Source organism: Lepidochelys olivacea (genome assembly GCF_965140295.1).
Source record: "Lepidochelys olivacea isolate rLepOli2 genome assembly, chromosome: 4".
Lineage (NCBI taxonomy): Eukaryota > Metazoa > Chordata > Testudines > Cheloniidae > Lepidochelys > Lepidochelys olivacea.
The window spans coordinates 69,558,691-69,571,410 of NC_140414.1; the positions used below are offsets into that span (position 1 = coordinate 69,558,691).

At 39.7% G+C, this 12,720-nt stretch overlaps 1 protein-coding gene across 3 annotated transcripts in view; it reads left to right on the forward strand.

Annotated features, from left to right (window-relative positions):
• ETFDH (electron transfer flavoprotein dehydrogenase) overlaps window positions 1-12,720 on the forward strand; it is a 30,457-nt gene that overhangs the window by 9,107 nt on the left and 8,630 nt on the right. For all 3 annotated transcript variants that reach the window (XM_084626122.1, XM_084626121.1, XM_084626123.1), the window contains 7 exons: window positions 1,522-1,668; window positions 2,662-2,891; window positions 3,326-3,407; window positions 5,126-5,244; window positions 5,545-5,622; window positions 9,285-9,431; window positions 11,014-11,154. In XM_084626122.1, coding sequence (XP_084482248.1) covers window positions 2,670-2,891; window positions 3,326-3,407; window positions 5,126-5,244; window positions 5,545-5,622; window positions 9,285-9,431; window positions 11,014-11,154 — 789 coding nt within the window. In that variant the 5' untranslated portion in view covers window positions 1,522-1,668; window positions 2,662-2,669. The remainder of the gene's footprint in view (window positions 1-1,521; window positions 1,669-2,661; window positions 2,892-3,325; window positions 3,408-5,125; window positions 5,245-5,544; window positions 5,623-9,284; window positions 9,432-11,013; window positions 11,155-12,720) is intronic.

The following is a 12,720-nucleotide window of genomic DNA, read 5'->3' on the forward strand; positions in this document are numbered from 1 at the left end:
CTCTCACAAAGCATTTGACCCTTGCTATACTGCTCGTGGTATTTGTCCTTTAGCTTCTGGGATTTTGTGTCTAAAACTTTTTTCTTCAGGACTCGTCTGGTTTCTGTGGCATTCCATGTGTTGGGTATAATCCAATCCTTCCTTCTCTTCTTCCTGTAGCCTAGACAGGCTTCGCTGTTCTGTTTATAAATTGCTGTTACTTTGTCCCACTTCTTGTTGATCTCCTCATTTGCATTCTCCCCCTCTTCATCAAGGTCTGCAAGTGCTTGAAACCTGTTCTTTCACTGCAGAACGAAGGCTTTCTGTATTGCAAGGGACTTTAGCTTGTCAATATCATAACGTCTATGTCCCTTGTTTGGTGGACCCACACTTCTCAGTTTTAGCTTGATGGAGGCTGTCACAAGGTGGTGGTCGCTGCTAACATCTGCACCCCTTCTCACTTTCACATCTGTCAGTGAGCGTCACCATTTGCCACTGATCATGATATGGTCAATCTGGTTCTTATCTCTGCCATTTGGAGAACACCATGTCAGCTTGTGAATTTTACGATGTTCAAATAGGGTTCCGCCGACGGCGAGGTCATTCATATTACAGAATGAATATATTATGATGGTGGATGCTCTAAAATATGAACAAAGACTCTATGTTAATATGAAATTCATCTTTCTGATCCCTCAAGCCTGCCATATATGGCAGCCATAGAAGTTTCTTCCCTCTCTACTTAATTACTTTTCTCTAAAATTACTAACCGTAGAAACAAGTAGAGGAAATTAAGCCTGTTATAAAACTACAGGCGAACTCTGTGCAAGGAACACAGGAACGAGAAAATAGGAGAAAACCCTAGCAAAACAGGAAATAAATACTTGAGATGCTAGAAGGGTAAATATCCCAAATTTAACAGCTGAAATTAAGGTTACGTCTACACTGTGTACCTTACAGCATCACAGCTGTGATGCTGTAAGATCTCTCGTGTAGCCGCTCATCGCTGGCAGGAGAGCACTTTCCTGCTGGCAAAATAAAACCACCACTAAGGAGCGGTGGTAGCTTTGTCGGCAGGAGAGCATCTCCCACTGACAAAGCGCTGTCCACATTGGCTCTTTTTGTTGGTAAAACTTTTGTTGGTTGGGGGTATGTGTTTTTTTTCACACCCCTGACCAACAAAAGTTTTACCAACAAAAGTGCAATGTAGATATAGCCTTAAAAAGTAATGTTAAGAACTCTTTTTTCCATGTTCTGGGCACTGTTTTCCTATTACTATTTCCTGATAATGGGAGTATGATGGTGCAAAATGTATCATGTACTATCAGGTGGAATGATACCTACTGCAGTCAACTTCCTATCTTTAATCCTGAAACATAGAGTAAGGTCATGATTTATTAATTTGTTTAGGATTTTTCTGTACTGAGTAGCCTCAAGATTTAAAAAAAACAAACAAACAAACATGGGTTCAAGCCTTTGTTAACTATTATCTATGTCAACAGTTACATGATTCAGCAAATCTAGTTGTCCTTTTTTTTACAGCACATCATTGTTTGCGTGCTTTAAAGTCAGTAAAGAAAGACATTCTACCGCCTTTGTGTATTGCAAGATGGGCTTCTACTTCCTCTGTGCCTCGAATCACTACACACTATACTATTCATTCTCGGAACAAAGACAAACGATGGGAAGGTAAATGAAAAATTGCATGTTAAGAAAACGATTTGTCTATATTAATTGCAGGCATTTTTAAACGTTACAGCATAGTTATTTTACAGAGATGCTGTTAAGTGCAATACTAAAGATTCAGATAACATTTTATGGTTGCTTGCTTACGATGGTCAGCTTTAGTGCAGCAGAACTGATCATATTTAGTTTGCTCCTAATTAAACTAAGAAAGTATGAGACTTCAGGATGCAAATGTGTAAATCGATCTTGTAGCTATAGACATACAAACCAAAAAGTTAACATCTGTCTTATTTATCTTATGACCTTATTGCAGTCAGGCTATGTATTTTTCTGCTTTTGTAATGTGGTCTTATGAGTTGATCATGATGAAATAGGGCAAATAAGATATTTATTTATACTATCTTAATCTATAAATTCACTAACCTTAGCAGCTCCTTGGAGAAAGTGGGTGTGACTGGGTCCTCTTTATGTCACAACAATCCCTGTTGCCAGAACAGCGCATGGGGACCCCTGACTGTTAGAGCAAAGCAGCAGATACCTGGGACTGGACCAGCATTCCCAGCATCAGAAGAAGGTGGGAAGAAGGAGGACTGTTAAAGGTTGCTTAATGGCACTTCTCCCCCCTCTTTTCTCCTGAGCTGTACCAAGCACACCTAAGAAGTGAGCGTAGATCTGGGCCCTTATTTTAAGCATTCTAGGATGGCATGAGCACTGGAGATTAGAATCTAAAGTTCTTTCTGTGTCCCTCTTTATTAGCAAAAGCTTAGTTTTATATTCCAAACGTTAGGCAAAAGCACAATTAAAATGCTGCTCATGTACATTATGTTCAAACCTGTTGAATATTAGCCCCACCTTAGTTCAAGGTGACAGTATTTTGATACTTGGTGGCTGATATGACAAAGCAAAACAATAAACTTTAGAGAGAGAGGGGAAGAGAATGGCGAGAGAGCTGTATTATTGGACAAAATTGCTATATCATACTTTGCTCTATTAAAGGGGTGAACATGGAAAGATTTGCAGAAGAAGCTGATGTTGTTATAGTTGGAGCAGGCCCTGCGGGTCTTTCTGCAGCTATTCGACTTAAACAGTTAGCCAATGAGTATGGCAAAGAAGTTCGTGTTTGCTTGGTGGAGAAAGCTGCTCAGATCGGTGCACATACACTTTCTGGTGCTTGTCTTGAGCCACGAGCTTTGGAAGAACTCTTACCGGACTGGAAGGAGCGAGGGGTATGAATGCTTAATCATGATTCATCTCTAACTTGAAACAAACTTTGTATCAAGCTCCATGCTGCACCTCTGTATATTATTTCTAAATAAGATGATTTATAAATATCATCTTTCATTGCACAGTTTTTTCCTTTGTTTGTTGTGTAAAAAATTATTGGATAAGAAAGGAACTGTTTGTTTGCGGGGAGGGAAGCCCAATGCCAAAAGCGAATTCCAATAGTTGAGGAGTATTAATTTTGTTGACTTTTTACCTGAATATTATTCTGCCTGAGACTCTGTGCTTTACCTCTGTCATGAAATTTTCTCACAAGACCATTATGTCTTTGCGTCATACTACACTAGTTCTTTAATTAGCTCCTTGAGAGGGAGAGAAAATGTCTGCTTCTTGACAAGTAGCAAAAATAGTGTTCAGTGATGACTTTTCTTATTTTTAGGCTCCACTTCAGACTCCAGTAACTGAAGACAAATTTGGGATTTTAACAAAGAATTCCAGAATTCCAGTGCCAATTCTTCCAGGTACAGCTTGTTGAAAAGCTAGAACACTTACTGAAAAAACAGGCCTAAGGTTTAATATAGTTATAAAAAGCTCATCGGGGCTATGTTATATTTTCAAGAAGAAACTATGGTATATGTTGAGAGGCAAGCAATACTGCATCAGCTGCTTTTTAGCAACTTTGTACACAAACTATAATGATGGGAATATAAGTACTGTACATACTCATTCATAAGCCAAATATTTTTGGTAAAAAGGTGACGCATCAAAGAGCGGGGGTCGGCTTATGTCATAAATATAAAGGGAAGGGTAAACCCCTTTAAAATCCTTCCTGGCCAGAGGAAAAATGCTCTCACCTGTAAAGGGTTAAGAAGCTAAAGGTAACCTCGCTGGCACCTGACCAATGAGGAGACAAGATACTTTCAAAAGCTGGGAGGAGGGAGAGAAACAAAGGGTCTGTGTCTGTTGGTATGCTGCTTTGCTGGGGATAGAACAGGAATGGAGTCTTAGAACTTTTAGTAAGTAATCTAGCTAGGTATGCGTTAGATTATGATTTCTTTAAATGGCTGAGAAAAGAATTGTGCTGAATAGAATGACTATTTCTGTCTGTGTGTCTTTTTTGTAACTTAAGGTTTTGCCTAGAGGGATTCTCTATGTTTTGAATCTAATTACCCTGTAAGGTACCTACCATCCTGATTTTACAGGGGTGATTCCTTTACTCCTGTTTACTTCTATTTCTATTAAAAGTCTTCTTGTAAGAAAACTGAATGCTTTTTCATTGTTCTCAGATCCAAGGGTTTAGGTCTGTGGTCACCTATGCAAATTGGTGAGGATTTTTACCAAACCTTTCCCAGGAAGTGGGGTGCAAGGGTTGGGAGGATTTTTGGGGGGGGAAGAAGTGTCCAAACTACGTTTCCCAGTAAACCCAGTTAGAGTTTGGTGGTGGCAGTGGTTATTCCAAGGATAAAGGATAAAATTAATTTGTACCTTGGGGAAGTTGTAACCTAAGCTGGTAAAAGTAAGCTTAGGAGGTTTTCATGCAGGTCCCCACATCTGTACCCTAGAGTTCAGAGTGGGGGAGGAACCTTGACAGCTTATAAATGGGTCTACACCAAAATTTGATGATTTAAAACTCTATGAAATCATTTAATTGAATATCTAATCCATTGTCGTTTTGTTTACCTGGAGCATCTGCAGGCATGGAGCCCCGCAGTTCCCTGCGGCTGCGGTTTGCCGTTCCCAGCCAATGGGAGCTGCAGGAAGTGGCGCCACTTCCCTCAGCTCCCATTGGCTGGGAATGGCAAACCGCAGCCACTGGGGGCTGAGGGGCTCCATGCCTGCGAACGCTCCAGATAAACAGAATGTCCCGACCCGCCAGCAGCTTATCCTGACGGTCCGGGAGCCGAAGTTTGCCAACCTCTGAAATATAGGATCGACTTATGAAAGGGTCATACAGTTTTTACCATTTTTACTTATCCATCTTGGGGGAGGGTAGGCTTATAAACGAATCGGCTTATGATTGAGTATATACGGTAGGTAGATTGTACATATTAAAACTCACACAATATCTCTGTATAGAGATAGCAATCATAGCAAAAAGATACTAGTATATTGCATTGAACCAAACTTTTGTATTTTTAAAAGTATTACATTTTAAGCATGTACATCTCCTGTGTGTATATGTATATATTTTAATTCATAAACCTGAATAGATTGTGGTGTACTTCTCCCTTTTGCCCAGGCCTTCCAATGACTAATCATGGGAATTATATAGTGCGCCTGGGGCACTTTGTGAATTGGCTGGGTGAGCAAGCAGAAGCTTTGGGTGTTGAGGTGTATCCAGGCTATGCAGCAGCTGAGGTAATAACATAACTATTTGTGTGTGAGAGATTTTAGACTAATTTTCTGGTTTTTAGCAAGACCCATATTACACAGAAATGCTTGAAAAATTAGGGCTCAGTTCTGCAAATTCCTGAATACTCTGTCTCCAATCCAGCAGAGCATTTAAGCACATGATTAATCCCATTGTTTTCAAGACTGAGCCCTTAGTTAAAAGGTTTGGGTTTTTAACCTCCATGTTTTCTGCATTTGGAAATAATTTTAGAAATGGGCTTAAAATGACAGGTCTTTAAAATAGATGATGTTTGAATATTTCCATAGGTTCTTTTTCATGAAGATGGCAGTGTGAAAGGGATTGCCACTAATGATGTAGGCATTCAAAAGGATGGAGCACCTAAAGTGAGTACTTATCTTTTTAATAGGTAAAGGTCCAATTCTGTAGTTGCTACATATGTCATTCTAGTGCCATTGTTGTGCTTGGTGTTATACCTTTAAAACAAACAAACAAACCAAAAGTCCCTGGGATTATCAGTGAAAGTCTTCAGAGAAGGAGGAATTGTTTAAGGAGGGATTTGAATGAAAATCGGAGAGGTCTGTTTGGCCAGAGGTGGCGTCTGGAAGGATGAAGTGGGAGGAAGGAGGCGACTGAATGGAAGAAGTCATGAAGGTGAGTGGGAGAGAGATCTGTCCAACTGGTAACTCATAAAATACAAAACACTGTTGTTCTAATGACTGATTGCTGCCTTCTGCCCTTTTTGCAATTTTGTTGTACTTTGCTGACTCCATCCCATCTGCCTTTTGTGGGCAAGGTGCTTACTGGATGAATCCTCCTGCCTGTCTGGTAGCTGTCTGTATCCACTTAGTGTTTCCTCCTTTGGAGTATTTTTTTTTTTTGTTCACTTTTCAAAATGTGCTTTTCCTGCTAATAAGGAGGCCAAGGTTCCTACGTTTAAAATAGTTGACCATGAAATCATATATTTACTACACTCTCGTCTTGAAATAATTCAAACAGAACAACTGTCACCTCCCTTTGTTACCCCAAATAGCTAAAATTATTTTCAATTCTATATTTTCACCAGTAGATGGTACCAGTAATATTCACATTTGTTGCAGTAGTTGAAAGCCTGATTTTATTCCTGATGTAAAGAGCCCCAGATCTAGGAACTGTAGAAAAGAACAGAACGTCTTCTATGAGTTGTAAGAAAACTGCACCACTTATTCAGAAATTTCTCTCTCTTTTGACAAACATTTTTATTAACCTTAATGTTTAGGGTCCCAATTCTACAAACACTTAGGCAGGTGGCAAAGAGTCCTGTGGCACCTTATAGACTAACAGACATATTGGAGCATAAGCTTTCATGGGTGAATACCCACTTTGTCGGAACACTTGCACAGGTCTTTAATTTTAGGCTCGGTGAATAGTTCCATTGAAGTCAGCTGTACAGCTCACAATGGATGGAGTTAAAGATGTCCAAGTGTCTGCAAGATCAGGGCCTTGATCAGTAAATTTACTAAAATTATAAGCTCTTTGAGGCGAGGAATGTCTTTTGTTTGTCTTAGAACAGTGCCTAACTAATGGGGCCCTGATCCATGACTGGAGCCTCAACACACAACCATAGTACAAATTAACTAAAATATGTGACGGCGATGGCATAAATATACAATAAAACAAGCATTTGTTCTTTTATAGGTGCAGGAGAAAGATGCTAACTGCAAAACATTTTTTGTTACTTAAATTTATAAATTTGAAACCTAGATAATGTAGGATGTCTACACTTAGAAACCATAATTAAATAACTTATGTAACTGCCGTTATCTTAGCAAGGACATGGCTTCTGTGAAACTGCACCATATGCATGCATAGTCATATTAACAAAAGTAACAAGTCCATTCTTAGTCATCTGTATGCTGTAAAAACAGTTCACCTTCTGCTTCTCAATCAGAAATGCAGAAAGTGGGGAAAGTTCCAGCAAAAACTGGCACTTACCTACCCCTAAGCCAGTATACAAGGAACATAGTACTTTTAGTTCCATCCCCAATGCCCTGTGAGAAAACTGTAATAAATTAAGTCAAATAAAAAATTTCAATACCATTTTTTTGAGTTCGGGTAGGAGATATATATAATATCCTTTTGACAAAAATGCTGAAAGAAAACTATTAATCCACCTCCTGGGAGAATTTTTTTTAAATCCTAATTTAATTCCTTCTAAAATATTTGAGTTTTTCCATAATATAATACATCTACAAACATATTAATACCACTTTTATGGTAACAAAGGCAATTACTACTAAAATAACATATTTAGTTTTGGATTCTACATATCCAAACTTATCTTGCACCAGATCTTTTTTTTGGTTGACTTATTTTCCGGCTAATATCCAGTCCTAGTAAGATCTCATTGTGTATTTCAGCATACCAGATTTGAGCAATAATTTGTTTGGATCATTTCATCTCTTTTTCACTTATGAACCCAGCCCCAGGGTACTGATCTCTAAAAGTCCCGTGTATGAACTGGAGACACTTCATCATAGTTGACTATCACAAGATCCATCCAAGAAGATGTTGCTGGGCATGGATCAGCGTTCACGTCACACACCCTGTCAGTGCCTGGCCCAGGCTGGGAAAGCTAATGATCCATCTAGCACACACAATTCAGTGATGAATCCTGGTCCTGAGGTACATTGCGCATATGCTAAGAAGATGTCAAGTTTTATACTAAATCCTATTCCATCCAACCAATAGACAAAATGTCATGCAGTGGAAGGTCAGCAGCAGAATGACATGCTGTGACAAAGTAGGAATTTTTTTGTAATATTTTTTTTCATTAATCCTATTTGTACCTCAGTTTCCTCATACTTGGCCTGGCTACCGAGTGAAAGATGGGAAGGATTAAGCTTGCTTTTATGGAAGGCTAAAGAGCTATAGGTGTGTGGGTGAGTGTTGCCTAGCTGAGCGGACTGAATGGGTCATTAAAAAGGACTGGCCCAGGCCAACCCACATCAGAGGAAAATCCAAAAAGACAATGGAAAACCCTGTTACCAGGATCTGGACACCTAGCAAACAAGGACATAGAAGGAAGAGATTTTTCTCTGTCACACAGCAAGGAAGCTAAGCAGAGGCCCCAGCTCAAGAACAAAAGACTGAGATGAGTGAGATGGAGGAATGAAGAATTGGCTTCTGTAAGGAGCCTAGGCACGCTCACCTGGGAACTGACTAAGGTGATCAGAGAGAGAGAGAGCCTGAAAATGGAGTTCACTGAAGCTTGGCTGGTGAATTGCACTGGGCTGACCAGAATGGACTGTGCTTTAATCTTTATTTCTGTGTGCTAACTTCCAGTGCTGTGTTCCAGTTGACTAGTAAACCCCACAGTTTTGAAATTGCAGCTTGAGTGTCACTGCAAATATTGGATGAGATGTGTTATTCCCTTGAAAGAGCATACAGGTCTCTAACTAGGAGTCTCTCTCAGTTGGACTTGCTGAGCAGAGCTCACAGTGTGAAGTGAGAGGGCTGAAGCCCTAGAGGTTGTCTCAGGAGATGGTGAGGCTGCATAGCCTACCCTGAGAGAAGAGTGGACCCCCTGAGGGTCTGGTATATTGAAGGGGTTCCTCAAAGAGACTGTTTAAAAACTGGGGGCACAGCATTGATTCTGTGGATCTGTGACACAGCTACCTGGGTGAGGTCCTGACCTCCAGTCTGGCCTCTTGATGCTGCGTAAAAGGGCCTGTATAGTGTAAATGTGCTCTAAGAGCCCCCTATTTGGCTAGAGGATCATTGTCCTGATATGAAAACTGTGGAAGACAGCCCTGCACATACACTCTGGCACAGGGGGAGTATGGTGGTGGGGTGGCAGGAGTGTTTCAGGGGTGGGACCACAGCACACAGTGCTGCAGTTTCTGGGCAAGCCCGGGAAGGCTGCAGTAACATCGACAAGTGCCCAGCAGCTGCTTCAGTCTCTGGAGAATCAGGAAGATCCAAAAGTGCCTTAACAGCACCTCTGTCTCCCTTTCCCTCACCCATGTTATCTAAACAGCATGGTGACTACAGGTGCTCTGCTTTACAGGCTATCTTTGAAAGAGGTTTGGAGCTACATGCCAAAGTCACGTTCTTTGCAGAAGGTTGTCATGGACATCTTGCCAAACAATTGTACAACAGATACAATCTAAGGGACAAATGTCAACCCCAGAGCTATGGTATCGGACTGAAAGAGGTATCTGTACTTAGTTTTATCACAATACTTGTAAGCTTAAATGATTGAAGTATAAGACTTGCTGCAAACTAGACTGTTTTAAAATGTGTGTATAAACTGCTTTCTAAAACTGAGGTTTTTGCTTTAGATTGCGCACTTAAGTAGCGAGTGGTGGATTTTGACAAGAGCTTAGAGTTAAGTTTTTAAACTTTTGAATCATTTTAGTATTATACAATAAGGAGTGTGAAAAGGCCTGTTTAAGTTGTGACATCCATCTCCTGGCCAAGGCAGGGTTAGTCCCTATTGTACTTTTCCTTCTTACTCACCTTAACTTCTGATATGACATTAACTCCTTTGCTTTTGTGCTGCCATTTTATTTTTATTTTTTTGAACATCGTAACTAATTCTAGGTAGTCTTGTTTGGTTGCCCTTCCTCTTTTTTTCCATGTACAGTGCAGGTATTCTTTAATTTTTGTGAAGCTGTGCTGGTCACTTCACTATCCATCTGGTTTTGTTTCCAAACTAAATTCACTCTTTAAATTGATTTAAATTGTATTTCTTTTTAAGGTCCACTTTTAGTCTAGTACTTGCTGTCCCTGATTAAGGGAGAACAAAGGTACACCTAAGTTGGAAAACTGTCTAGGCACAGCTGTCTGCAAGCCCTAGCAATCTTGTGACTATTCTGTGACATGTTGGGATATAAGCTAGCTGGTGCCCTGTTGCATTACAGTGAAGTGATGGCTAGAAACTTTCTTTGACCTATACAGCAGATGTCAAAATTGTGCTAGCTACATATTGTCTGCAGTGTTAATTCAATATGCGTATAATTAAGACATTGTGTTAGGGTTTTATTTTTGGAAAATATTTTTAATGTGTTTTCTGAGTACAAATATATTACACTGGTAAAGTAATGGTTGGTTTTAAACAAAGTATATTCAAAGTTTGATCATATATTAACTTGAGTTCTTTAACCATCAGTGTCTACTCCAAACTATGTATATTATCTGCAAAATAATTTTTTAGATTTCTGTATTTTTTAAAACTGTGAAACTATATGAACTTTTACAAAACTTCAAGTAGTACAGTTTAGTAGAAGGTTGGCTTTTGAGGTTCCAAATAAGTGATTATAGTAGCTTATTTTAGCTCCCAAATATAGAAGTTATTAAGAAGAATTTTCACTGTTAAGTAGCCCAACATTTTTGCTTCCTTTTAATAAATAAATAGTTAGTGTAAGCTTGTGCTTTTCTTGCATTCATTCATGCATAAGTTATTAAAATAATTGATGCAAAACGCAGGCTCTTCTGTGATTAATGGTGGGTGCTGGGGCTGGGACAAAGGACCATGCTGTTCATTGAATTTGCTGATGTGAGTTGTTTTAAGGAAGGAAAGTATTTGAATTGCCACTTTACAAATCATCTCAGCATATTTTCCTGCCCTTACTCTGTCTTCAGCTGTATGAGCTTTATCATATGCCACAGCGTAGAAAATTCAAAGTAATGTTTTTGCAATCTTGTCCCTATCATTTCTAGTTGGGTTTTGTTTTTATATTGCATTATTAAAATGTCCAGCCTGTACTTGCATTATAAAGTAGTCTCTATTCCAGTTGTGGCTTATTGATGAAAAGAAATGGAAACCAGGAAGAGTGGAACACACTGTGGGCTGGCCCTTGGACAGACATACATATGGAGGATCATTTCTTTATCATTTAAATGAAGGTGAACCATTGGTAGCTCTTGGGTTTGTGGTAAGTAATGGTTTGCTACTAGAACAAAATTTTAAGTTTCTGCTTTAAAGCAGGAAATGCTAGAACTTCTTGATGAACAGTTGTAAGAATATTTTAACATATGCATAGGTATATATTTTTCCTTAAAACTTTATCTGAGAAATGCTAAACCGTTTATATGAAAATTTTCCCAAAGAAATTCAACCTAAGGCAGGCACCCAGCATTGGAAATTTCAGCCCAGATGGGGTCTTCTATAATGGGAAGTACTAGGCAACCATAACTACAAATATCGCTGCTTGCATCACCTATAAGAGCAAGATGGGTGTCAAGTAAAATTGTAAATGAGTTTGCATGACCAGCTGCGTGTGTTAGCATTCAGGTACTCAATTACCCTTGCAAACTGTATCAGCTTTTTCAGAATCTTGTTAATACTTGGTTCTTGTACTACCATGCTGATCATGGATAAATGTATTCCCTCCTGTTTAAGTAGTATAAACAACTTTCCCCCCAAATCCCATTTTCCCTTTGTTTGCCTCTATCTTCTATACCTTCATAACCTCCAGACCAGACTATTGCAACAAGGCCTTTGCATTAAGGCAGTGGTCCCCAAACTGTGGGGCACGCCACCCCTTTAAGGAGTGTGGAGGAACATTTGGGGTGCGGGACGTGCGGCAGGGCCCAGGACAGGCTCCACTTGGGATGGGGAGGGAACGCCATGCTTCCAGACTTGCTCCACCCCTCCTCTTTCAGCCCCTTTTCTTTTCCGTCTCCAGTCCTGTTTTGCCCTCAGCCCAACTCTGCCCTTATTCCTTCTCTTCTCTCAGACCAACTCCTTCTCTAGCCCCAGTTCCTCTCCAAGCTCCACTGCTAAGATGACCTTGGCTGTGCAGTAATGGAGGGGAGGCACAGACAGATTCCGTTAATGGTAATTGGGAGTGCGATGGGAACAGTTCACTTATCAATGTATTAAGGTCTTGTGTACATTAGGAAAAAGCACAGAATAGCAACTGCACACTAGCACCCAATGTAGCCACTCGTATTTCATACGAAGAGTGACTTTGTGCAGTTTAGCTTAATCCATTCATTCTGTCTTTGTATCATTGTTCCCTTGGTGCTTTATATGGATGCTTCACTCATTTGGAAATGTTAAGTGACTCAACTTTAAGCCATGTAAAAGTAGTGCTTGAAAAATTTATCAATGAGTGGCTGAAACTAACTACTTATTTACCCAGAGTCGAAGGAGAAGCCTCTGGGCAATACCTAGTGATCAGAGCATTGTTTTGATATGACTTTTAAGAAGTTTTATGTTTCAACCACACTGTTCAGGCAAACTGTTTAAAAATGCAGTTTCATTATGATTATTTTATTTCCAGTGGGATGGACTTTGGCTTAGTTATGGGAGCTGGTTACAACTTGGTTAGATACTTTTGGGACAACCTTGTAGCGAAGTCCTCTGACTTGGTTCTGAGCATAGTGTTAATGGGTCTGACGTAGGCCATGGATATAGTTTGGCTGCTTCTTGCATCTTGAATATAATGAAGTTGGTGTAACATGAAAGTGGACCTAACATACCATGTTTTAATGCT